The following is a 26454-nucleotide window of genomic DNA, read 5'->3' as shown; positions in this document are numbered from 1 at the left end:
TGTTTTCTTTCCAAATCCAGCATTCACTTCTAAATCTAACCTGCAATGTGGGACCTAGACTTCAGAGTCGAAAGCAAGATAGATCAATTGAGTTTAAGCGCTGCATAAGCTACCATGACCCATCTTGAACAGAGAAAACTTGGCTCATTGTTCTTCATATTCAAGAGTTCTGTAATGGGTTGTAGGTGGAGCTGCCTTTGACTAAGGTACTACTGGCCTGGCTATAGGGCACATATTTTTGTGGAGCTGTGCTGGATGCCTGTCTGTTTCAGGACATGATTCAAAGTTCTGGAACTTATCCATCAAGGCATAAGTGACTTGAGACTGGGTACCTAAAAGATCACCGCCTAACTTATGGGTCTGCCCAAATATTACTTTCCTTATCTGAATCCTTGCTTTGGGCCATCCCACCACCCAGCTAAATAACTCCTAGCAGTACAACAATCAATGCTCTACAACTGTAAGCTGTAAGTGGTGGAATTGCAATGGACTGATTCCACTGGACTGGAATTGCTGTGCTAACTTTCAGATCTCATGCACGTGCGTGTACATTAAATTGATGATGGAAGCCATGGGGAATGGGCAGTATGTTAGAAGTATGCGAGCCACGTTAAAACCGAGCCTGGCCCAAATGTTCGCGCTCGAGGAGAAATCACAAGCGGCCAAAAACCCGAATGGGCACCATCTGCCAGCGCCACAAGATGTCCTTCTAACATAACGAATAAAGAAGCAAACAGCACCGTCCGCTACAAACCAAATAGAAACACTTTCACCGCCCCAAGGCGCTTAAAGTTTTTCGAACGGATTAGGCTTTTGTAATGTTTCGATGAGGGGACGTGGCCGGGTGTTCCGGATAAAATGGGGGGTGGGAGTTGGGAGGTTCTCCTATTTTGTCCTCTTCGTCACAACCTCGGCGACGTTTCTTTCCTCAGCCCGCATGGCCCAGAACCTGCCCCGGACCGAGTGGCTCCCCCCGCCACGGGGGTCTCCCTCGCCTCCCTCCTCCTCCTCCTCCTCCTCCTCCTCCTCCTCCTCCTCTCAGGCGCGCCGAGGCCTTGCCGGCAACCAGAAGCCCCGAAGCCGGAGATGGAGGAGCGTCGCTTAGCAACCGCCCCTCCCGCTTCCAAACAGCGGAGGCAACCGCTGGAGCCGGAGCCGCCGGGCGCATGCTCCGTGGGGCCGGGCGGCGGGGTTGTGGCTCCGCTTCCCCTTCCGGCCGCCGCTTCGCTTGGGTCCACCAGCTCCTGTCAGTATGGCAGAAGGGAGGAGAAGAGAGCGGCGGAGGAGCCCACTCCTGTGGGCGGCAGGTAGTCGCCACGGAGGAGGGAGTGGGAAGTATATGGCGGGAGCGGAAGAGGGTCGGAAGCTGCTCTGGGGGCGGCAAGGGGGCGGGTGGGGATGAATGGAAGGGGGGGCAAGGGGTTGCTTAAGGGCCGAGGCTTCCCCTGCCTGCCTGGGAAGGGAAATGGCTGCGAGGGTGGGCTGCTGCTGCTGCGTGAAGGGGAAGGAGAGGCTGTTCAGAGGCGCAAGTGTCGGGGGCGGGGCGCGTTTTGGGGGACCCCGTGGTGGCCACCTGCTGCACTTTTGGCAAAGGTCTGGGCCTCTTCTTGGCCAAGGGAGGAGTCTGAGGAAACGACGCCCCACCCATTGGGACCCACAGAGGGGCAGGCGGCACATGGCACCTGCTGCCTGCTTGGCCATAGAATCAAGTGGCGGGGGTGTGTGTGACAATGGGCAGCTGCCACTCTCTCCAGCTTCTTCCCCATCTCGGTTTTTGTGGGAAGTACAGTAGGTGAGGTCAAGAGGCAGCTGTGCCCCTGCCCACCTGTTTTTTTTTTTTTTTTAAATCTTCCTCTCTCTGGGTGGGATGGCAAGGAGGATGGAGCCAGCAGGCCTGCTCATAAAGAGCAGGTGGGCTGGGAATGGCAACAGCTGATCCAGCAAGGCCTCCTCTTGCTTGCTGTCTTTTGTTTCTTGGCCAGGGGGGGATGGGACGTAGCGTTGAGGACTCTGGCTTTATTTCTTCACTGTAAAGAGGAAGGGGAGGATGTGCAAGAGGGGGAAGAGTTAGCAGTACTGTGCCACTCGGAGAGAAGGAGGGGGGGGTGAACAAGCAAGCAGAGTTGTTCTTGCCTATATATGCATCCTATTTGTGCCTTTTCCTCTTGGCTTCTCAAGGAGACAGTGAGCGAGCAGGTAGAGCTTCCCAGGGAGAGAGGACAATGGCCAAGTGATCATCAAATATCCTGAAACATTAAAACAGGTGGAACATGGTTTGGGGTCCATTAGAACTGGAGAGAAGTGAGACTTAGGTGGAAGCTAATTGTAGGGGTGTTGTGGAGGTGGGCTAGATAAGATATGAACAGACATTAGTATGCATATGTGAGACCAAGATATACTTTCTCTTTTTGGTAGTTGCTGCATTTATTTTGGTAGTTGATGCATCTTTCGTGGAAGACTTAGATGACTCGTAAGTATGCAGTGTTTTTATTGTAGATGATGGCTTTAGACATATCACATGTAGATGTTTTTCTGGTATTCATTGGCAGGTCACTTCATGCAGCATGCTCTTCTGACACATGAGTATGTTGCAGAGTCCAAATGCATAAAAGTCAATCACCTTGTCATTCACACGTGGACCTTCTCTGTGGTAGGAAACACAAAAGAAAAATAAGAACCTATAATGAATTCAAAAAGAAATGGGGTTGTAGTGGGGGTGGGCTACAGAGAGGAGCAGGGAGGCAAAGTCCCTTTGTGCAAGCAGAAAGTCACTTGTTTAGTGTGGGATTCCATACATAATTTTTTATCCACATTGCTGACATTTAAGAGGAGAAAACTAAACACAAATCAGATGCAAGCAATGCTTCCTGGCACCTGACTGCCCTTGTGGATCCTGCCACCCAATGCTGTTTCCTCGCTTTGCCTCTAGAGTGGGTTAGCCCTACATCCACTATTAAAAAAAAATCACTTTGCTAGCAACTGTGAAGCATGTTGCAATCTCCAATGACACAGCAACAAACTGTCAGAAAAGTGCACACAATGTGAATTTCAAATTGGATTGGTATTGCCCTTTCAGCAACTTACCTCCACCAGCTGCTTGGTGCCAATAAAGCTCATCAGAAATATCTCATCTCTTAGACACTTAGTTAAGCTGCTGACCCAACTTTCAGGCTTGCAGAACAGTCTGGGCTCAGATACTGGCTTCATCAAAACTGTTTCTCTGTCTGGTTTTGAGTTACAGGCACCTAAATAGCCATGCTCCCTCTATTATTATTATTATTATTATTATTGTTACTATTTATTTATTTATTTATTTATTTAACTGTCCTACAGCTGAAGATCACAGGGCAGTTCACAACATAAAAATAAAAAATGAGAACACCAAATACATAATCAAACAAAAACAAACACAAACCAATAGCCACCACCCCCACCCCCCAAAACACATAAGCATTTCAGATCAGGGCTGTGAAGCAGGGGAATGGGATTTATAGCTTTTCATTTTCCCTTTAAAAATTGCCACCCCAACTGCTGACCGCATGTACGACAAATACTGCATGTTATAGTATTTGTTGCTTGCAACTGCTTTTACAAGGGGGTGAGTGTGGGCGTGGGCACACAGGATACTAGTGCCCTTATCTTGCCTAGTTTGTCTGTAATTTAAATACAGAATCATAGAAACTTAGAGTTGAAAGGGACCCCAAGGATCATCTAGTCCAACCCCCGCAATGCAGGAATCTCAGCTAAAGCATCCATACAGATTGCCATCCAACCTCTGTTTAAAAACCTCCAAGGAAGAAGAGTCCACCACCTCTCGTGGGAGTCTGTTCCACTTCTGAACAGCTCTTACTGTCAGAATGTTTTTCTAAATAGTTAGTCAGAATCTCCTTTCTTGCAACTTGAAACCATTGGTTCTTCTCTCCAGAGCAGGTCCCTTCTCCATGTGACATCCCTTCATATATTTGATGATGGCTATCATATCTGCTCTCAGTCTCCTCTTTTCCAGGCTAAACATACCCAGCTCCTTCAAGCACTCATAAAGCTTACCTTCCAGACCTTGATCAGCTTAGTTGCCCTCCTCTGCACATGTTCCAGCTTGTCAACATCCTTCTTAAATTGTGGTGCCCAGAATTGGACACAGTATTCAAAGTGTCGTCTGACTAAGGCAGAATAGAGTGGTACTATTACTTCCCTTGATCTCGACACCATACTTCTATTGATGCAGCCTAGAACAGGGTTCACTTTTTTTTTGCTTCTGCATCACATTGTATTTGTTTGCTCTTACAGTAATGAAGACCCAACTGAAATACATTTGACTTGTTCTTACAGTTGTAATTTTAAGCTTGATTTATATTGCAAATATCTTGCAGATTGCATGCTGCACTTTTACATATTAAAACACTTTAGAAATGTAAGAAATGGACTGTAAAGTAACACAATAGACAAAGTAAATGTTGTGAACTGTATATATAGACTATGCCAACAAAATAGTGATGTATCGGTTGTTTACCTTTATAGATATCAGATAACTAATCTGTAATTTGTGTTGGCAAATAATTAGTTGACCTTAATCGCATGCTCAGAAGTATCATATGCCTGGAACATGTTAACCCATTTAAACTTTTTAAGCCTCTTACAAATTATTTAAGACCTATTAATTTTGGTGGTGGTTGCTACTATTACTACTAATAATAAGCATATTTTCTTGTATTGCTTAAGTGCATAGGTAAAAACATTTTTAGTGTGGTCTTCAATATTTGTGATGTATTGCTAGTCCACAGGATAATGGTTATCATCATGAAGGATGGGAATTATTTACAGTGGTACCTTGGGTTACATACGCTTCAGGTTACAGATGCTTCAGATTACAGACTCCGCTAACCCAGAAATAGTGCTTCAGGTTAAGAACTTTGCTTCAGGATGAGAACAGAAATCGTGCTCCGGCGGCGCGGCAGCAGCAGGAGGCCCCATTAGCTAAAGTGGTGCTTCAGGTTAAGAACAGTTTCAGGTTAAGAACAGACCTCCGAAACGAATTAAGTACTTAATCAGAGGTACCACTGTATATTGGGACGCGGGTGGCGCTGTGGGTAAAACCTCAGCACCTAGGACTTGCCGATCGTATGGTCGGCGGCTCGAATCCCCGCGGCGGGGTGAGCTCCTGTCGTTCGGTCCCAGCGCCTGCCCACCTAGCAGTTCGAAAGCACTCTTAAGTGCAAGTAGATAAATAGGTACCGCTTTATAGCGGGAAGGTAAACGGCGTTTCCGTGTGCTGCACTGATTTAGGCTCGCCAGCTTCGTCACGCTGGCCACGTGACCCGGAAGTGTCTCCGGACAGCGCTGGCCCCCGGCCTCTTAAGCGAGATGGGCGCGCAACCCCAGAGTCGGTCACGACTGGCCCGTACGGGCAGGGGTACCTTTACCACTGTATATGCCGTTAACAGCAAGGTATAAAGGAGTCTTCGGTAGTAAAAACAAGCTCTTCTCTTGCTTTTGTATTATTTTAATAAAATGTATAATACTTGTCAAGCATATTTAATCAGTTACGCTTATTTCCTAGGTTTAAAGAGAACCGTAAAGATGACATTTGGCTTGTAGATGTGAGTATAACAGCAAAAAAGCAAAACAAACAAACCCCGCACCACAAAACTATTCAAAAACAAAATATATGTTTGTTTGAAAAAAGCTTCTACATTCATGCTTATCTTAATCTCTACGGAAGAAAAAAACAAGTTATAAATACAATACAATACAATACAATACAATACAATACAATACAATGAATTATACTTATCAGCAGTGGATTCTCATAATACATGAGGGTTTAATGTAGGTACTCGTTGCTGTGTGGCCCTAATAAAAAAGATTCCATTGTTGAAAAATCTGGAGTGCAAATGTTAATTATGTTGATGGGCAGATAAACTCTTTGTAATGGTATGATAATCCAAAAATTGCTTTGTTTCAAGTTGATCGCATGCAATTTTGCTTTGTGTGTGTGTGTCATATATAAAAAATAGTAGTGAACAATATGCTACACTACTGCACATTAAAGTATTACCTGGACAGCACTGTTAATATGCAGCATTTTAAAGACCTAGATACATGAAATTTTTGTTCACTTTTATTTTTTTAATTAGTATAATTTTTGTTTAGTTTTTAATTTTCAGAATAAATGCCCTGTAACTGAATTGATATTCTATTATCCAAGCAGGTACTGGAAGAATTCATTTTGTTGTAGAAGTATAATGATGAGCAAACTCAAAATGTACTGCTAAATAGACAAATTTTGTGCACATTTGAGAAATGTTGTAGTTTCCATCTGTCCCCATGGGTGTTTTCATATACAAGTACGTGTTTAATAGTTTCTCCAAAGACTTCACTGGCTATGTGTTTTTTGTTGTTGTTGTTTTTGGCGTGTTCTCAGTTTTATGCACCATGGTGTGGCCATTGCAAGAAGTTGGAACCGGTGTGGAATGAAGTTGGTAAAGAGATGGGAAGCACTGGTTCACCAGTCAAAGTTGGGAAGATGGATGCAACTTCTTATTCTAGTAAGTGCTCTAGTAAGGTCTTCTGATCTGTGTTACAATTTTTACTCTTTGAAAGAAACGTGAAAGCCAGTAAGTTAACCAAACACAGATAAGCAAATTCAGTGTTGGTACAAAGCTCAGTGGGGAAATTGGCATGGCCTCTTGACCTCTATTCTTTCATGGAAGGATGCACATCATCTGACAGCCTGTTCCTACAGAAATAGGATTATATATGCAACAGTTTGTATGTTATAAAAATGTCTGCTGCTGTTCGTTTGCCACTACAAGAAATGCCAGTAATACGTTTTGGAATATTGTAATTGTATTAATTAAAAATGCCCTTTTAAATGCTTGGTTATACTACTGTTTGTTTGTAGGCATTGCCTCTGAATTTGGAGTTCGAGGCTATCCAACAATTAAATTGTAAGTAGAATTTTGTATCTTGTATATTAAAACTTTAGTGCTTTGTAGTATCATTAGTGTCTTTTGTGCAAAGTGTTCCATTCTGATGTATTGGACCATTATTTAAGTTTCTTCTTTGTTCCCCACTCCTGATTCACCTAAAAGCTAACTGATGTTGTGAGGAACATCATTGCTACTTAGCTGGCCCTCCCACTGCAGTAAGGCTATTGAAATACGTTGCTACTGTGTGTTCATAAAATGTGAGCCCTGGATTGAACTTTTTCCAGTTAACTGTATGTGCTAAAAGTATTGCAGCACTTGAAATATTCATCCAAGATGTTGACTATTATTTTACGTAGGTTAAAGGGTGATTTGGCATACAACTATAGAGGACCCAGGACCAAAGATGATATTGTTGAGTTTGCAAACAGAGTAGCAGGGTGAGTATTTATAGCTTCAGTTTTGTATGGCATGTGGAGTGGAGAGTATGTGGCAACAGTAGAATGTGGGCGACTTAGCCCATGGTACACTATACAAGCAAAGTGGCTTAATGTCATAACTGACAATTGATTACAGTATTCTGAGGTAGCTCATAATTCTGTTTCATAATACATAAATATATGTATATAGAAAGAGTGATTCTATGAAGTGACATCTTGACTTTTAAAATCCATCCAAGTAAAGTGTTTAATCTAGCATGCCTACATGAGCCCTTGAATCTGTTGCAGGTATCATATTCCACCACCCCCATGCCTCTGTAAACCGTCCTTTAGTTTTCTTTACAAAGCCTTTAGATTTCAGTCTTACAAACTGTTCACATAGCTCAGCCCATGACTATCCTGGTCTTGACAGGCAGTATGATTACATGAAAAGATTTGTCACCCAAAGCCGCTTGTTTAATAAGTTATTAATATATGTGCTTGTCATTCCAAGGTCAGTTCCTTATTATTCTTTCACAAGGAGGGTGGAGATCTTTGTTGTTGTTCCAGAAAATTTGGGAGATAGAAAAATTAAGCTACAGTTGTTGATTAACTGTCAGTTAATAACAGCACTTTTTCCAGACATCTCTTCTGTGCCTTAGTCTTTAGTAACCTATAGTTGTCACGAGATGTTAAGATAAAATTTAGCCACCTTATTTCACCTTATTGTGATGTCTGCATGGAACTATTTAGACTTTAGCAGCTATTTCTTTAACAAATGCCTGTGTTCAATTCCTAGAAGTCTTACAACATCTTGAAAAACATAGCTATCATAGTAGGAAACACTGGGAGAAAATACATCTAACAACATGATGAAATTACCACTACAGTTCTTAATTAAGTCTTTAAAATGTTTCTATATTGACTCCAGTAATGATGCAACTATAGAACACAGTTGCTGAACTGGAAAGCTAGGATAGGATGATGTAACATTTTCTAATAATTATTAGATGCTAGATGAAAAGAAATGCTAGCAGGATTTCCCTTCCCTCATTTTTTTTTTTTAAATGCATCTTTATTTGGCTTGGTCAAGGCAAAAGTTCACTAATGATTTTCATGTGTTCTCCTCAGATTCTAAACACTTAGATAATTTCTTAGTGCTGTCATCTGATACTTGAAAGTGCATCCTTTTAAAAAATGAAAATAAAGGTTTTTGGTGGATAATGCCAGTACATGAGGTTAGCACATTGCAGTTGATTTCCTACCCCCCACCCCAATGTCCGCATATAGAAATATGTGTAAGTGTTGAAATATTTACAAGAGAAGACAAACTGTTGTGATTCAGCACTCCTGTATTGAGTTCTCATTGTTCTTAGATTTAAAGGTGTTTAAAATTATCACTACAGTACTCAGGGACAGCAATTGGAAGCTGCTTTTCTTGCTCCCATTTATCTGTTTTCTTTATTTTATTCTTCAGGCCTATTATTCGACCCCTCCCTAGCCAGCAGATGTTTGAACATGTGCAAAAGAGGCATCGTGTATTTTTTCTTTACATTGGTGGAGAATCTCCATTGAAGGTTTGAAACTTCATTTAAATTTTTGTTTGCTGATTCCAAAAGAGTATTACGTTTTAATGCATGCTTCTAAGATGGTTCTGGTAGCTGGCATCTCAACCCTAAGTAATTTTACCAACTCTGCAAGGGTACTTAAAGTTGCAGCTTTGGGACCATAAATAAATAAATATATTCAGTGCAGTGAGGTAGATATATTTAGATTCATAGAATTGTAGAGTTGGATTTAATGATGCTATGATGAGAGAAATCAGTGTTATTCCCTTGAAGAAGAAGATTCCTAGAAACTGAGTTGTTAATCTCCTGGAAGTACAAAAATGGGCTTGTGGATTGTGCCTCTGGGATTTCATACCATAATCCAGTGTTTCCCAACCTTGTGCCTCCAGCTGTTTTTGAATCTACCCTGCAAATTGGAGGAATGGTGTGGGAGGGAATGGACGAATAAGAGTGCTAGTGCTGTTGCCTGACATCATGAGGATCAGCTGGCAGTAGACAGACACATTGACATAGCATGACTATGTTGAGACACAGTCACAAGTACTTAAGGCTAGGGTCAGGAACTTGAAGCCTAAGGTCTTGATGTTGCTTTCAGATTAGTTTTGTGGGGGCTGTGGGGAGCAGAGAGGAAGAGAAACATGAAGGGAAAGGAAGAGGAAGCTAGAATAAATGGAGAGATGAGAAATTAAAAAATTTCCTCTGCAAGTGATCAGTAGCCATATGCTAAGAGTGATCTGTCCCTTCTCCGGCAGCCTCCTGGGAAGGAAGGATGGATGAGAGAGAGAAAAGGCTGTTCCTTTATGACTTCAGGCCCCAACACCAGCATGCAGCTCTCAACCCAAAAAGCTTCCTTGCCCCTGCTTTGGTGAACGAGGAACCAACATTTAGCAGTGAAACATTGTATTTTTGTTTTGCTATGTTTGTTATGAAGATTGAGAAACTGTTTTAAAATGTCTATTTGTATTTCCACAGGAAAAATACATAGAAGTTGCTTCCGAACTAATTGTTTATACCTACTTTTTTTCTGCCTCAGAAGAGATACTACCTGAGGTAAATTTATTCAAGAATGTATGTAAATAAACACTGTTAGATTACTGTTAAAAATGTTTGAGGTGGTGGGGTGTTTTCATGTTTTGTTTTGTTTTGGTGTGCTTTACATGAATGCAAGTAAGAATTGTCATCTGAAGTCTTTCTCCGCAATCGGAAATGAGCCATTTAGGTGTGACAATGCAACATGTCCAGTTACGGCTTTGTGAAGTAGCCACAGCTGGTAAGGCAAGGCACTGTTAAATTTCAGCTCCATTGGCTGTGGAATCAGCACCATCTAAAATTAAGAAGAGACTCTTATTGGGCACACAGTTTAGTTGCACATGTTCTGTTTAGGTCTGTCTTTCCTTGAGGTCTTTGAAAAGGGGGATGGGGCTGATTCCGGTTCTGATTTTTCTTTGTGTGCAAGGTAGACATGGAGCTGTTGGGAGTATAATTCTGACATGTTCTTGTTGCTACTTGACAAGGGAAAGAGAACAGCTTCAATCACTTAATGGGAGACCATGGGTGATGAAAGTGATTTGTAGAGGATAGGATAGTAATGTTTACTTAAATTATTGGAGATTGCAATGGTAAGGCTGGAATTTAACATCATGCCTTGCCAGACAGAACAGTCTCCCTTCTCCTCCTGCATGCTGTTCTGTGGGTTCTCCTGACACACCCAAGTGGATTTGTGGGTTCAGGGGTGTAGGGGCGAGAGCGTCATTGCTCTAGTGCAGTGTTTCCCAACCTTGGGCCTCCATCTGTTTTTGAACTACAATTCCCATCATCCCTGACCACTGGTCTTGCTACCTAGGGATGATGGGAGTTGTAGTCCAAAAACAGCTGGAGGCCCAAGGTTGGGAAAAACTGCTCTAGTGAAAGCCTTTGCAGTGACTTTCGCTAGCACACCTGGTTAGTGGAAACTGGTCCTAAGTCTTCTCAATAATATTTTGCATCATTCTCTCTCTCTGTGTGTATATGTATATATATATATAGAGAGAGAGAGAGAGAGAGACCCAATGTTCCTTTACAGTTAGTGTTGCTCATTCACAAATCTATGCTGTAGTGCACTTAAGATAGTTAGATCTCTCTGATCCTAGTTTGCATTCTCATGCAAAAAGAAGTTTAAAAGATGCGCCCTATACTAGTTATATTTGGGGAGGAAATGTAAATACTTTACCAGCCCATTTTAATACTATATAAAGATTTTTTAAAATGTGATTTTCCCCATTGTGTTGTCATTGTTTTGGGTGGCAGATGTATTATAAGAGTTAGATCCTCTCATGAAGATGACCACAGTGGTGGTGGTAAGGTTCAAGGTAAAGTTCAAAAGACAATTCCTTGCATTTTTATTCTTTGGCAGCATAGCTGCATTATTTCATGTGTGTGTGAGAGAGAGAGAGTCACTAGTATACCTTTAGGGCTTGGTGCACAAAAATGAGGCTATTTTCATGTACACAAGGCATCATCTATTGTCTCTGCTGGCTTGCAGTTTGTCCCACTTTGTGTAATTTTTTTACTATCCTCAGGGTTTGAAACTGCAAAAAATAGAGACAATAGAATTTTAAATTATCTAGAGATAATTAGCTAAAGTAGTGCTTCAGGTTAAGAACAGTTTCAGGTTAAGAACAGACCTCCGGAATGAATTAAGTACGTAACCAGAGGTACCACTGTACAAAAATAAAATTTCCTCATATCCAACCTCCTTTCTTAATAGAACATTTCTGCACACAGTTTATTTTTTGGTATTGCCAGTTTTCTCCTTCAAAAATGTTGCCTACCTTTTATGTCCTCCAACTGGGGAAAGAGATTGGGAAGAATATCTGCATCAGAGGTGCATGGTCAGTGTATTAGGTTGTGATGCTTACTCTTAATTTTATGTATGACTTACAATTTATATCCTGCCTTTCTGCATATAGCACCCAAGGCAGCTAACAGCAATACAAATGAAAAATATAATGAGCCCAAATAACAGACTGAGAAAGCAAATAGAACCCATAAACCAGTCAAAGAAACCAACAGATGTAACTTTTTAACTTACAGGTCATCGTAATATATTTTGATGTGACGTCAGCCTGACAAGCCAATGCTAATTTAAAATTAAAATCTTCACCTGTTGAAAGAGAGACATTAAAGAGGGTGGTGATATAGGCATCTCTAGGCGGGAGACGCCATGGTGTTTTTATTTTTTTTACACCTTCACACTGTTTTTATTCAGTGACTTTGTGTTTTATGAATATTTATAAGCCACTTCATGGTCTATAACTGAAAAGTAGAATCAATAAAAAATTGGGAAATATAAATGTAACCTGAAAGTTTCTTTGTGCCATTAAAGTGTTTGCTTTATCTTTTTTATCTTTCAGTATGTGACACTCCCTGAGATGCCAGCTGTTATAGTTTTCAAAGATGGAACTTATTTTGTGTATGATGGTAAGTTATAGATCAAGAGTAATATGTCAGTAACATGTATTGGATTCCTCCCCCTGCATTTTAAGGATTCTAGCCCTAATACGTCTCAGTCTAGATGCTGTTACATACGTCTCAAAAATATCAAAATGTGTGTTGATTGTGCACAGTCTTTGATAATTTAGAGATGTAAAAGCAGTGCCATGCTGGCTCAAACTGTGACTTGCATCTGTGTCATGTGCTTCAAAGTAGGTTGTTCCTCGTATTTATTAATTATAAACAGGCACTCTGTAAGTTTCAGTTGTGCACACGGTGCTTTGTTAGGCCTGGTGTATATTTTAATTCCCTCCCCAGGTTTTCTTTTCCAGTTGACTTGGGATTCTATAGCAGTTCTGGGGTTCCTTCCCATTAATATTTTTACCTGAAGTTGTTGTTGGTCTGGTAGTTCTACAAAATTTGAAGTTCCCCAAAGTCTGCTGACACTTCTTTCTTCTTCCTGGATGTTGCCACTTTGGTTACATGTGGGTTTGGATTCAGACCTACTCTTCCATGAATGGAAGGGCTCCTTCCGTTTATGGAAATGAGTCAGATCCAGTAGAGGCTGCATCTCTGCTTACTGAAACTCACAGTGACAGAAGAGGGAGAAGGCTATTTGGGTAGTTGTCACTTAGCTGCACCACCTGCCCTGAAGAGTACCTTAATCCTCTGCAGCAGATTATAAGGGGGGCTGCCATTGAGTGGGACAGTTGGCTAAAATTGCCTTTCGTCTACAGAATAATCCATTTTTGAGTTCCACTCTGAGCAATTTTGAATCCAAACAGTAGACTGACACTTGGAGAAACAATATGCTCTTAGTATGTCCAACCAGTAGATCGCAATCTGTGCAATCCTCCTCCCGGAAAGCTCAACAACTCTGGGCACTTCCCTCCTAAAAGAAGCTCAACAACTCTGGGCAATCCACCCCCCCCAGCTCCTCCTCCCTCCAATGACAATGGGTAGATCACTGCCAGATTTTTTATACTGGGAGTAGATCAGTCTCTTGGGCATTGGACATGCCTGGTATATATGATAGTGTTAGAAGAAGGCATGAGCATTTTATTTTTTCTTTCACTGTTTTTTTTTCTTTTTAAAGAATATGAAGATGGTGATTTGTCATCCTGGATAAGCAAGGAGAGATTTCAGGGGTATCTTAATGTTGATGGATTTACTCTGTATGAACTTGGAGACACAGGTAAGATGACCTTCCTTCAGAACTTAATTGTATGCTACCTTAACACTTTTGTATGTAAAGTCAGCTGCAATTTTAAAAAGCTGCTTTATGTTGTACTATGCCTGGGAAACATCAAAGGATTTTATGGATTATGGATTTTCCACGGATTCATGTCCCTTCTTCAGATCCTGCTTGAATGATGCCAAACATTCACACCACTTCTAATGCTAGTAATCAGCACTCTTCAAAACTCCCTTCCCATTGAAAGCTAAATCTAGGCTAGAACACCTCTCCCAGACATGATATCTTTTTGTGGGCAGCAAATTTCAGTCTTGTAATCCCCCACATATTTTGAAATGGGACAGTTCTCCTGTAACAGTAACCTACTTGAACAATGAATTATTATAGGTGATAGGCATTGTGTAGGACACACACAGAATAACTTCAGAAGAAAGTTTAATAGTAGTGATGGACTTTCCAGCTTACTCTATTCTGCTCCATGCCTTCCATCAAGGTATGTTGTAGCTTGTGTATCTATAAGACCTTTCCATTTGAGAAAGTGCTTTGTGGTTGGGGATGAGTAGTGCTTTATTTTCAGTAGCATTTCCCATTTCTGGAGCATATGGCAATGCTTATATATATATATATATATGGTTACAAAATAGCTGTTCTGTTTTCTTTGGGGATGGGAGGTTACTTAAATAAGAAGCATCTTTCTGTAGACATATCCTAAATTTAGTTCTATGTCTTTTGCTTTTTAGGAAAACTTGTGGCTATTGCAATTATTGATGATAAAAACACTTCTGTAGAACATATTAGGTATGTTGGTGTGTATACGTGATAAAACATAACAAACCATTTAGAAAATGACACCTCTTGAACATCATACTGCATGAACCCTGCTCCAATCCCTAACTTGTCTGTTGTTGGACTACGTTGTTTAAAAACTAATATAAAAGGAAGCTGCACATCAAAAACAAGCCATAGGTTTATTCAGATATTATTAATAAAGGGAAAAGGGTATGGTCCTATCTACAGTTACTAGGAATTAAGTCCCGGTGAAGTCACCATTCATGGGATCAGGTTTCCCTTTTCTTTTCTTTTGCCAATTTTTTAATTGATTTTCCAAATTATTACAAATTAAACCAAATTAATTTAATACATTCTCATTTTTTTAAAAAACCTGGTTTCCTATCCCATTACAAGCTATGTCCAAGATGCATCTCCACTGCTCCATCCATTGTCGCTTCAGTCTCTAGCTGACATCATTTCACTTGCTATTGTTGTCCATTCATTCAGCTGCCCTTTTTATTACCCTTTTAATCAGATAAGATTGAGCTGTATGTCATACATATGAAGCTTCTGTATTGAAGGGCACAGACAAATACAGTCATACCTTGGTTGTCAAGCGGAATCCGTTCCGGAACTCCATTCAACTTCCAAAAATGTTTGAAAACCAAGGCATGGCTTCCGATTGGCTGCAGGAGCTTCTTGCACTCAATCGGGAGCTGCGGAAGCTGCGTCGGATGTTCGGCTTCCAAAGAACGTTCGCAAACCGGAATACTTCCAGGTTTGTGGCGTTTGGAAGCCAAAACGGATGAGTACCAAGGCATTCAACAACCAAGGTATAACTGTACTCATATAGTATGTAGTGGCACAAAACTGAGTAGAATCTGGATTTCTTGCAAGTCAGGAGCCATGGAGCAGTCTAGATGTAATGGCCAAACCGTCCCTTGGCCTTCATAAACAGGTTTTATGCTTAGGTACTCCCTTCTTATCTCCATGGCTCATTGTGTTTCACTGCTGAATGTACAGCAATGCTGTACAATACCATTGCTGAACAGATTCTGTTTATATTTGTGGAAATACTGTGAAATGTTTCTTTTTACAGGTTGAAGTCTATTATGCAGGATGTTGCAAAAAATTATAGAGACCACTTTCATAGGTACATGCATATATTTAATCACTTGTTAATTGTTCCTAATCGTGTGTTAAGTGGGTTGAATAAGTACTGCAAATTCTAGTAGTTTTGAGTGTGACAGTTAACAAGAAATCCATTCATAATAGCTAGGTAATCTTAAGACTATATACACAAATTGTCCACATTTAGGAGAAAAGTAGAAGAAACTAAGCTTTAGTTACTAAGCTTTAAGCATACATTTTGAAAAAGTGTGTGTGCTGCATTTTCTTTTAAAAAAGACTTTTAAAATACCCTAACACATGTATGTCACACATTTGCTGTCTGGCGGAGCACCTTCTGATGTCAAGATAGAATAGAAACTAGGTTCTTCATTGAAAAAGTATACATTCACAAATAACTGTAATGAGAAATAAGTAATACTGAGATGGAAAAGCTCTTTTGTTTTATTAGATCTCTAATATGTGTGCAGATCGGTTTACCATATTGACATCAATTTAAGCTGCAATTATTAGCCACTTGAAAATACAAATATTAGCTCATGCAGAGCAAGATACTTTGGCCTTTTTTAAGCTTTCAGATATATGAACAGACAGCCAGATCCTAAATGGCTGTAGCTAGATGTTTATCCTGGCACTACTTTTCTGAGAATAGTTTTCTGGTCCAAAGGGACCAAGGTACAGGAGATAGCAAAGCTGTACAACAATGTTGCTACCCATGGGTTTTGTTCAACTAAGGGCAGCTCTTCTGGAGGTTGTAAATTACTTGTGCGCAAATGATGAAGCGTGAGAGTGGTTTAGGGGAATGCAGAAGCAATCTAAACAACTCTCACCTTCTTTTTATCTTAAGACAGTGCATTCAACATTTACATTTTCTATTGGGACAGTTAAATTCTTTACCAAGAAAAAGGAAATGTGCAGAATTAGTCTATTTTTGTGTATTCCATATTCGGTTCCTAATTTTTAATTTTGTTCTTGTTGTGGGGAGGGGCAAGGGGTTGTGCTGGTAAGCACTGGAGTGCCCCCTCACATTCCTGGCCACTACTAGTAGTATTATTTGGCCTGTCCAGTTTCTTAGGATTCAATAACTCTCACAAGGACATAAGATCCAACCGTTTAAACAAAATATGCACACAGTCTATTGCTTTTGCCTAGCTGTGGGTTGCATCCAATGCTCTGTTAGCAGAGTTCTGCTTGCACATTGAGACTTCCATTTCATCTCTTCCCCCTGTGTATCCACAAAATCTGCACACATAGGAGAGGATGAAGAAAGTGTGTTTTGTGAGCAGAGCTGCAGCACTGGATATGACCCTGTGTTAGCAAGTCTTCACAAATACAGTTGCTGAAATTAGTCCATTTTTTATAATTTGAAGTAACTACCATACACAAGATTCTAGCAGTGGATAATTCATGGAAGTAGATCACCTGACCTCTTGTACACTGCTTTGGAAGAGTTGTACTGAAGGGTGGTTTGTAACTAAAATGAATGGATTGGATACTGCTTTAGAACTGTCTGTTTATTGTCCACATTTTCCACTTAGCCAAGAAAATATAGTGGAAATAAAAGTGCAGAAAAGTGTAAAATGTGATTCATTGCCATGATCAATATTAAGAGGAGAGTATCGCTAGAACTCTGAAAAGGAATAAGCATGTTAGGAGTGATTATACAAAAGATCTTTTTGTTGTGGGTTTCATGCTATCTTTTCACAAAGTCACACACTCCTTAAATCAGGATCCCTAATTCCCCCACTCCCCATGGGTTGGTGAGACCACCCTAATAACAAAATGATCAGTGTGGTAACAATAACTTCCTTTGAAGACACACTTTCACTGCCGGTCAGCTGATTGGCTCTGGGAGCAGGCAGTCAAAGGAGCTTGCTGTAACTGCTGATCAGCAATTGCAGCAAATCTGTTTGGCAGAAGCAGTTTCGATTCAAACCGCTGCCTCCAAATGAGGAACCTCCAAGTTTGCCTCCAAGTTCTCCAAATATAGATGGATACAACTTGCTGTCATTTTTTTAAAGTTAGGTTTAATTAACAATTTGTATTTTGACTCTTCACAGGAGCTTCCAGTTTGGCCATATGGATGGTAATGAATACATGAATAGTTTACTAATGGAGTAAGTATGTTTTTGAGATTTCATGCTATTAATATCATTTGTGTAGTAAGGTTTATATTTTGAAACTCTGTTCTTGTGTTTGCTGTAAGCAGGTTACAAATATCTATAGAAAGAGAGCATATAAACTTGGTGTGAAAGTTGATCAGTATATGCATTGGTTTTGCACAGTGTAGGATGAGCTACTCTGCCCAGTGATTGCCTTCACAAGAATGGATTCAGCATGTTCCCTCCATGGAATCACTGTGAACCCTGGAAATTTATCATATAAATTGTCTGTGCCAAAGTTACACACTTGTCCTAATTTTATGATTTGTACTGTTTTGTGTGTGTTTGCATTTGTGTTTAAAATAAATAGCACTTGGATATGGCCCTTCAATATGCAATAAAACCATTTTAGTTTTAAAGAGAACACTTTCATTATATATAAAACCTAGATATTTAAATTTTGTATATAACTTTTTCCACTAGATGGCAGGATTGGATAGTAAATGGAGAGAGAGAAGGCACATAAATGAGAGCTGAACATGAAATACACACACACACACACACACACACACACACACACACTGATTGAGGCTTATATATGCTGTGAAATGATTACACGCCATTAAGGAGAAAAACATATTAGGAACGTACGACTTTGTTTTACATGCTTGATGGATTTTGAATTTCAGCTATTGTTGCTGAGCTTTTTGTAGCCTAGAAGAGGCGTATAAAGTTCTCAAATCTCTTTGAGAGGATTCAGAAGGGCAGCTCTGGGTTGTGTTCCATTGTTTCAGCAGAGAAATAACCCTTATTGTTCCTGAATAGAGGCTCAAATTACACCAAAGCTTAAGGCTTGGAAGCTTACATCTGATACCTTTGTTTCCCAGTAGAAATGAGGCCATTCCTGCAGATCAGGCATGTCCAACCGGTCGAAAGTTCAGCAACTTTGGTCAATCCAATGGGTAGATCACTGCCAGTTTTTTTATAGTGGGAGTAGATCGCAGTCTCTTGGGAGTTGGATATGCCTGCTGTAGATAATGAGAAACCATGCTTAGCTCTCCTTGGCTTGGTCCACTTGACAAATTACAATATTATTCCAAATGTAGCCTGTAGATATAGTTGGCAAAAGACATGCTGCTGGAGACTACAGCAAATGGTACTTTTGGGCATGTTGTAGAAATTAGTAGCTAGCTACAGTGGCAGTCTCGGGGAATCAGATTTCTGTCTATCAAGGTTGCCTTCATTCTGCTCTAGATACCATGACTTGCTGGCTACTAGTATAGTCTTTGAAAGCACATCAAAGTGCAAGTAGATAAATAGGTACCGTTCCGGTGAGAAGGTAAACGGCGTTTCCGTGTGCTGCTCTGGTTTGCCAGAAGCTGCTTAGTCATGCTGGCCATATGACCCGGAAGCTGTCTGTGGACAAACGCCAGTTCCCTCGGCCTATAGAGTAAGATGAGCGCTGCAACCCCAGAGTCGTCCGCGACTGGACCTAACGGTCAGGGGTACCTTTACCTTTAGTGTAGTCTTGCCCAGATTCACTTTTTGTATCTTCTGTTCCCCCTCATTGTTAAGCATTGGGAAAGTGGACTATGAAACCATTGTCAGAAACAAGATGGTTAAAGCTGAACCTTGTATGATTTTTCAGTGTCCTAGGAATGTGGCAAATACTCCACTACCACCACCTCATTTGGTCTTCCTGTAAGAAATGAGTTGAATCACTTGTTCAGATACTATAGATAGGATAGTTGCAAAGTCAAGTTGCCAAGAAGCTTTTATAGTTCTTAGGTGCTCTATTAATAAACTGAATGCTGATAACTGATAGCTTTTTTCTTTTTTTAGTTCCTGACTTGTTTGATTTTACTGTTTCAGTGATCTGAAAATCCCCACTATAGTTGTATTGAACACATCCAATCAACAGTATTTCCTACCTCATAAACCTATTGAGAGTACTGAAGATATGGTTCAGTTCATTAATGAGATCCTGGAAGGCACTGCAGAAGTAAGCCTTTCTCTTTTATTCAAAATCTCTTTAACCAATTCTTGAACTGCTCAAAGACCTAACTGTTTGTTGGCGATCTTACTTCATTTCTGTTTTCTGATTTGAATGTGCAGTACCAATGTTCCTTGAAAACAAGAGTCGCTGGAAAGAACTAACATTAGAGGCAGCCTGGGGACAGGTCCTTGCAAGGGACCCCAAGAATGTCACAAGAAAATAATTTTCCCCTTCAATGGAAAAACATTATATATCAGACTTCATGGTGAAGAAAGGTGGATGCAAGCTGAAATATAATTGACTAGTGCTAATGCCTGTTTTTACCTTTGAAATTTTAGGCACACGGTGGAGATGGAATTCTTCAACGGATCAAGAGAATAATTTATGATGCCAAGTCTACTGTAGGAGTAAGTAATGTCCCATCTCTGTTAGATAATGTCTAAACGTATATCAGATATAAAATAGGGACAGTACCTGCCAAACATCCGCATATTAAGGTCCTCAGGTTACCCATCCTAACATCAATATCTAATTTGATCACATGATTTTGGGTGCTGGGTTCTGTATTTTAAAGAAGTTTGTTACAATATATCTGCCTTTTGAAACACACATCTTGGCATCAGGAATCCAGACATTTGGCAACCCATATCAGCAGTGTTGCTTTTGGCAATTTCCCTTAAAAATAGCTCAAAAACTTCCCTTTTAAAACATTTATTTTTAGATTTCTGGCAAAACTTTAAAAAGCTCATGAACTTTGCCTGAAAAAAAGCTCAATAACTTTTCTGTCCGGATTTTCACTTTTTGAATACGCCAACCCTAGCTTAGACGGAGAGATGGATCACAGAAACCCTTTGAATATCAGCTTCCCTCTTTAAAGTGCTCTCCATGGAGTCAAGCAATAATCCTTGTGTTGACTGCTGCCATGAGTTTCCAAGACAGTGATAGCTATTCCCAGCAGCTGCAGGCGTTGCGTGTCAAGCCCCGAAACGCACCCCCATGGAAATAAAGACACAAAGGAGACAGAATTTAGTTTAAAGGTTAATGGGCAAATTTAGGCTACAACTTTATTGAGTACACAAGTGTGACTGGTATTGGCTTAGGCATTGGTATCTAATGACTAGAACTGGCTCCTGCCACCCAGCAGGTAGCCTGCAAAGCGTAAACTACCAGCAGAGGGAGCTCCAACAATGGCTATTGACTGGTGCTCACCTTTGGGGTTCCCGGGGGTCCTGGCATGGCCCTAGCTCCTCCCCAGGCTTCGGCTGAGATCCAAGCCCCTGGATTCCTTTAACAGAATACCCTATCAAATGGAGGGGCAGGTGATGGCCACACCTCCCCTCCCCACATTCCCCTAAACCAATGCCTAACCACCAAACCTTACAAAGTTGTGACGATTCTAAGAGGTAGGCAAAAACACAGCAACCGCTGCCAATCTGCCACATTGGAAAAAATTCATACCCGGCCCCTGTTCCAAAACAGGAGTCCAAAGCAAGGTCTGACCCCGACCTAACAAGGGGTGGTGAGTGTTCGGCAGCGCAAAGCAAGAGGAGGTCCCCACAACGTGCTTCTGTTTAAATACTCTACTCCCAATCAGGCCACCACGCTGATTGGCTAAAAGCCAGTGGCAGGATCGTGGCACCACTGGCTGGAGCGGGGCAAAGCCCTGCCTCCATGCCGGTTGCAGGGAGTCCCGGGGCTGCGCGCAACATGGACCCTCGGTTAGGAGGATCCAACTTGTAGAGATATACAATATGTACTACTGGTAATCCATGTAATCCATGCTAAAAGAAGCAGCATTTGTTCAGATCTTTAGCAGATGCTTCAAGAACCATTAAAACTCACTTGTCAACTGGTTCAGCTACCTCCTCTCTGTACTCACAGCACATCTGGAAACCTGAATATCGTTGTTGGCCTGCCAGAAACACAAACAGCCAACACAAGAACAATAAGTTACATATAGGTCTGTGCACATTTTTCCATAAAGACATAAAATCTGTTTTGGGGGCAAAGACTGCATAGATGTACACAAAACTTAGTTTGTGGAATTGCCCTAAAATAGAATAACAATTATAATGGCTTCAGGTAGGTAGCTGTGTTGGTCTGACGAAGTGTGCATACACACGAAAGCTTATACCCAGAACAATCTTAGTTGGTCTCTAAGGTGCTACTGGACAATTTTTTAATTATAATGGAGTTAATTTGGTCTTAACTTGATGAATCAAAGATGTTTGCGGGGAGAGTACATCAGCTTAACACACTGTAAATATCAGAAGCTTTTAAATGAAAGACAAGTCCTACTAAATGCACGCTCCTATCCATGTCTGTGCAAAAGCTTAAGTCCCATTGAGTTCAATGGGACTTAGCCCCAGGTAAGTGTTTTAGCACTGTAGCTTTAGTAACATTTGCTGCTTCTTATCCACTTGATATACTGAATGCCGACCTTCGAGATTTTCACAACCGCCAACTTCATCGGTTCATAAACTCCCTTTAAAATAAAGTCTTTAGGTGAGCGATCTCCACTTGCCTGATGTTTCCAGGAACTGCTAAGTACGTAATTCCCACTGTGTTTTCCTGCATTTTATTTCCCTCTGACTCTTTACAAACCCCCTTCCCCAAAACCATGTGGTTTCCTGCAGCTCAGGAAAACACTCCATATATCTGATGGACCGTATTCCGTGAAAGCTTATGCATTGATATATTTGTCAGATGTTGTCAAATTGTCACTAACAGCTAACCATTTCTCAACAGTCTGTTTTCAAGAGTTCCCCCCTTCTGGGCTGCTTTCTCTTTGGTCTACCACTGGGTGTCATCAGCATCATGTGTTACGGAATTTGTATGGCTGACTCTGATGGAAGATTAGATGAAGTGGATGCATCTAAGAAGGAAAGTACAGGGCGGGAACTGACTGATGAAGGCACTGAGGAAGAACAAGAGGAAGAAAACAGTGAGAACCGTCTAGAATTTCCAGGTGGCGAGGAAGAACAGAAAACTATATTTGAAAAGAAAAAAGACTAAATTGCTTAATTAAAAAAAAATGTAGAATTTCAAAATATAGACTTATTTATTGAATTCATCTATTTACCTGTGACCTTCAGAGATGATGAACTTTTTGTTTTACATGCATGTGTTCCAATTGCTTGGCCGTGAAGAAGAATGAGTGGAAGTCTGGGTTTCAGAGTCCTTTACTATCTTTATCCTGCTGAAAAGAAATCAAATTAAGGGATGTATATATGAGCTATTTTACAGTAATGCACACTGAAGTTTTCTTCTTTCTTTTCTAGCTACTGAGAACTGGTTAAAAATTATTTTAACTATGTGGCCAAAGTAAATAAAACATTTAAGAAAGGACTGCAGGAATGTTCTCAGCCTAGAGTGAAATCTGTAAATGGGGAAACATACTTTTGGGACATTACATAAATGCTTTTAAAAATAGTTAGTATTGCTTTGAAAATCAATACATACTTCATTTTATTTCGTTTTTTTTTATAAAAAGATGTAAATTTTAGATAATCTGTTACAGAAGTCTCATGGCAGTGCTAAACCACAGGTATTGCGGTCTCTCTTTAGTTGTTTTTTATGCAATTTTAATAATCTTCAAAGTAGTATTTGCTTACTGGGTCCATTTGCTGTTGCGTTATTTTGGTCCAATATGGTTCATTATTAAAAAATCACTTCTGTATTTAACTTAAAAGGAAAAAAACCTTGCTTTTAGATGAGATTTCCCCTAATCTTGACAAAACTGAAGGTTTCATTTGCTCATGATGAAATTAGTGGAATATTTTTTTCTGTGTGTCTGCTGCATGATTAATGACAAGTGTTTCTTCAATATGCCAAAATATTTTTAAAGGTGGGTTAAATCTTGCAACAACTGTGACTTCTGCAAGTGAAAAACACATAGACAAATATTTTATTGGCTTGTTATCAGTAATACCTGCATTTGACATCTCAACTACATGTTGATTGGACAGAGCAATTTAATTATCTTTAGGACTGTTAACACTTCTAGAAAAGGGGGGTATTTGTCGGTGCAATACATTTTCATTAACTGTTAAATCACATAAGTCATCTCTAATACTGTCCCTTGACATTGAAAGCAACTAAGCTCTCTCCAGAGTTAAGATCTCAAGGGATAAGCTATAAGATGGTGTTTGGAGTATTGATACCATGGTGATTACCATAGCAACCAAACCTATGCTGCTCATTTTCAGAACTACGGCTATGTCACATCCAGTTGGAAAACTGAAAAATAAAAGCTTCCCAGCTTGTGAGTCTTGGTAAAGCAGTTTGGTATAACACGTATGGCTACATATGTACATTCTCAAAAAAGAAATTTTAAGCTTGGATAAAAAAAGTTTTAAAGGAATTAAGACTAGAAGGTAGAATTTTTTGTCCTCCTGAAGATAGGGAAACCCTGTAGTACTTTAAAGCTAATCAACTTTCTAAAACATTCTAAGCAAACTAATTCGATTTACATAGTTTTGTTGTTTAGAAGGAAATTAAGCTGATAATAACACAGTTGTTTTGAAAATGCATGGGTTTTAAAAGTAGGGTTCTCCTTGATAAAAATGAATGTTGCTTTTCAAAATAGGAAGAGATGAGAAATGGAAAAGTGTTTAGCACTTTCACTGACAGTTGTTCTTTGCCTAAAGAATAAATTGCTGAGATGTAAATTATACTTACCAGAAATATTCTAGCTGTGACAGTTTGGCTTTATAAAGAAACTTTGTTCTGGCTTTTGTTTAAATTTAAACCAGGTTGTGTTGGTTCTGAACACTGATAGAAGTTATAAATGGTATTTTGTTTGAGGCAAGGTTCAACTCCTGTCATGTCATGCGCAGTTGGTTTTTCACATATTTGAGGTTTTGTCCAATGCTGCAAAACTCCCCTATGCTTTAAGCGTCAAAAGCATAAAATGAGCTGGATTTTTAGGATGGACAGAAGAGTTTTTAGACTGTACCAGGATAGCATTTCTATTTTGTTGGTGTTATATGTTGTTTACAGAAGTAGTGAATGTCAGCACAAGAAATCTGAATTCATCTACTATTTCACACGACTTATTAATTTTGTGTTCTTATAGCTTTCTTTTAGATACAAATAACAGCTACATGCTATATAGTAGTTTTTCCAGTGCTGAATCTTGAGAGCATGCTTTCAACAACAACAAAATCCTAGCATTTATACCAATTTATAGGATGTTAAGCAGATTTAGAGTGGTTTGGACAGTGGCAGTTAAAATAGGTATATGTTTGCCATCCAGCATATGGAATGTCAAACTCCCTGGCGTTTACTGAACTCAAGTGTACTGCCATTTCATTTCAGCTTCATAACATTGCAGTTAAAGTAGATTTAACTGAGCATTCCCCCTTTTATGTTGGGAATGAATAACTTGTGGTATAAAACAAAATGACTATTATTTATTTATTTTTTGATCATGTAAAGAGCTCCACACAGTCAGGTGTCGATTTTAACTTGAATGGAAGCGCTCCAATTTTATTTTACCTTGTTGAATTTATCAGCTGTAAATGTGTGGGTTTTTGTTTTTTTTACAATAATAAAACATTTAAAAGTACTGCTTTTCACTCCTTGGTGCTCTATTTGCACATGGTTTGACATATATAATAGTATATAATAGAGGAGATATATAAGAAACTGGGATCAGACCAGCATTCTTTTTCCCACATGACTTTTGAAACCCATGAGATGACATTGACCGCAGCCTTCTCCCACTGTTGTTCCCCAGCTGCAACTGCTATTGTTAAAGGTAATTAGCCATCATGACTGGTAGCCATTGTATTAGCCATATCTTCCATGAATTTGTCTAATGCTCTTTAAAAGCCCTCTAAGCTGGGAACCATATTGTGATAATGAATTTCATATTTTAGCCATGTGAAGAATTTTGTATGTGTGTGTACGGGATTTAGCATTATAGGATGACCCAGGTTCTAGTATATGTGGCAACCTCTCTATCCCCTTTCTCCACACTATGGCATACTTTTATACAACTTTGTACTGTGTTTCCTTCCCCTTACTTGAATTTTTCCTAAATAAAAGAGCCCCAAATATATATTGTCTTCATAGGGGAGTTTCTTCAGCCCCTTAATCGTTTTACACTTCTTCAATGCCCTTTTCGAGAGGCAGAAACCAGAAATGCACACAGTACAGTGGTACCTCGGATTAAGTACTTAATTCGTTCCAGAGGTCCGTTCTTAACCTGAAACTGTTCTTAACCTGAAGCACCACTTTAGCTAATGGGGCCTCCTGCTGCTGCCGCGCTGCCAGAGCACGATTTCTGTTCTCATCCTGAAGCAAAGTTCTTAACCCAAGGTACTATCTCTGGGTTAGCGGAGTCTGTAACCTGAAGTGTATGTAACCCGAGATACCACTGTATTCCAAATATAGCAATACCATATGTTTGTGTAAAGGTACTATAATACTGGGAATTTAATTTTAGATCTAATAACCCCTAGTAAGGAATTCTCCTTTTTCATGGTTGTTGCTCAGTCGCTCAAGGTGTTCATCGAGCCATCCACCATGACTCCCAAGATCTCTTTTCTGGTCAGTTGCGACTAGCTCAAACCACATTGGTGTATATGTAAAATTGGAGGGGAAAGTGCCCCCAACGTACTAGCATAAGGTGTCCTTTTAATGCATATATTGGTAGAAATGGTACATAAATTTGCTTTGAAAAAAATGTATCTGTTGGGCAAAATTGCATACAAAAAATTGCACCAAGGTTTTCATGAGGGTTTTTAAAATAATAATGATCAGGAACTCATGTGGAAATGAAAAACTGAATTTAAGATCAGAATGATAAAGAAATGGAAAAGCTGAAATTTTCATGTTTTCTCATCCCTAGGCGGGCCATAAACACACAATTG

General features: G+C 40.0%; 1 protein-coding gene across 1 annotated transcript; it reads left to right on the top strand.

Moving 5' to 3' along the window:
* Positions 1 to 1164: 1164 nt before the first annotated feature.
* TMX3 (thioredoxin related transmembrane protein 3) lies at positions 1165 to 25640 on the top strand. The gene is made up of 16 exons (XM_028737442.2): positions 1165 to 1307; positions 2416 to 2470; positions 5558 to 5597; positions 6422 to 6545; positions 6902 to 6947; positions 7286 to 7366; positions 8823 to 8922; positions 9886 to 9963; positions 12306 to 12372; positions 13481 to 13579; positions 14320 to 14377; positions 15450 to 15503; positions 17539 to 17595; positions 19453 to 19582; positions 19915 to 19983; positions 22325 to 25640. The coding sequence occupies exons 1-16, from the start codon at positions 1253 to 1255 to the stop codon at positions 22589 to 22591; spliced, it is 1380 nt and encodes a 459-aa protein (XP_028593275.1). The 5' UTR covers positions 1165 to 1252; the 3' UTR covers positions 22592 to 25640.
* Positions 25641 to 26454: the final 814 nt, after the last annotated feature.

The sequence above is a fragment of the Podarcis muralis genome, chromosome 8 (assembly GCF_964188315.1).
Source record: "Podarcis muralis chromosome 8, rPodMur119.hap1.1, whole genome shotgun sequence".
Taxonomy (NCBI): domain Eukaryota; kingdom Metazoa; phylum Chordata; class Lepidosauria; order Squamata; family Lacertidae; genus Podarcis; species Podarcis muralis.
The sequence above is the reverse complement of the archived record's forward strand: the minus strand, read 5'-3'. Positions and strand labels throughout refer to the sequence as shown.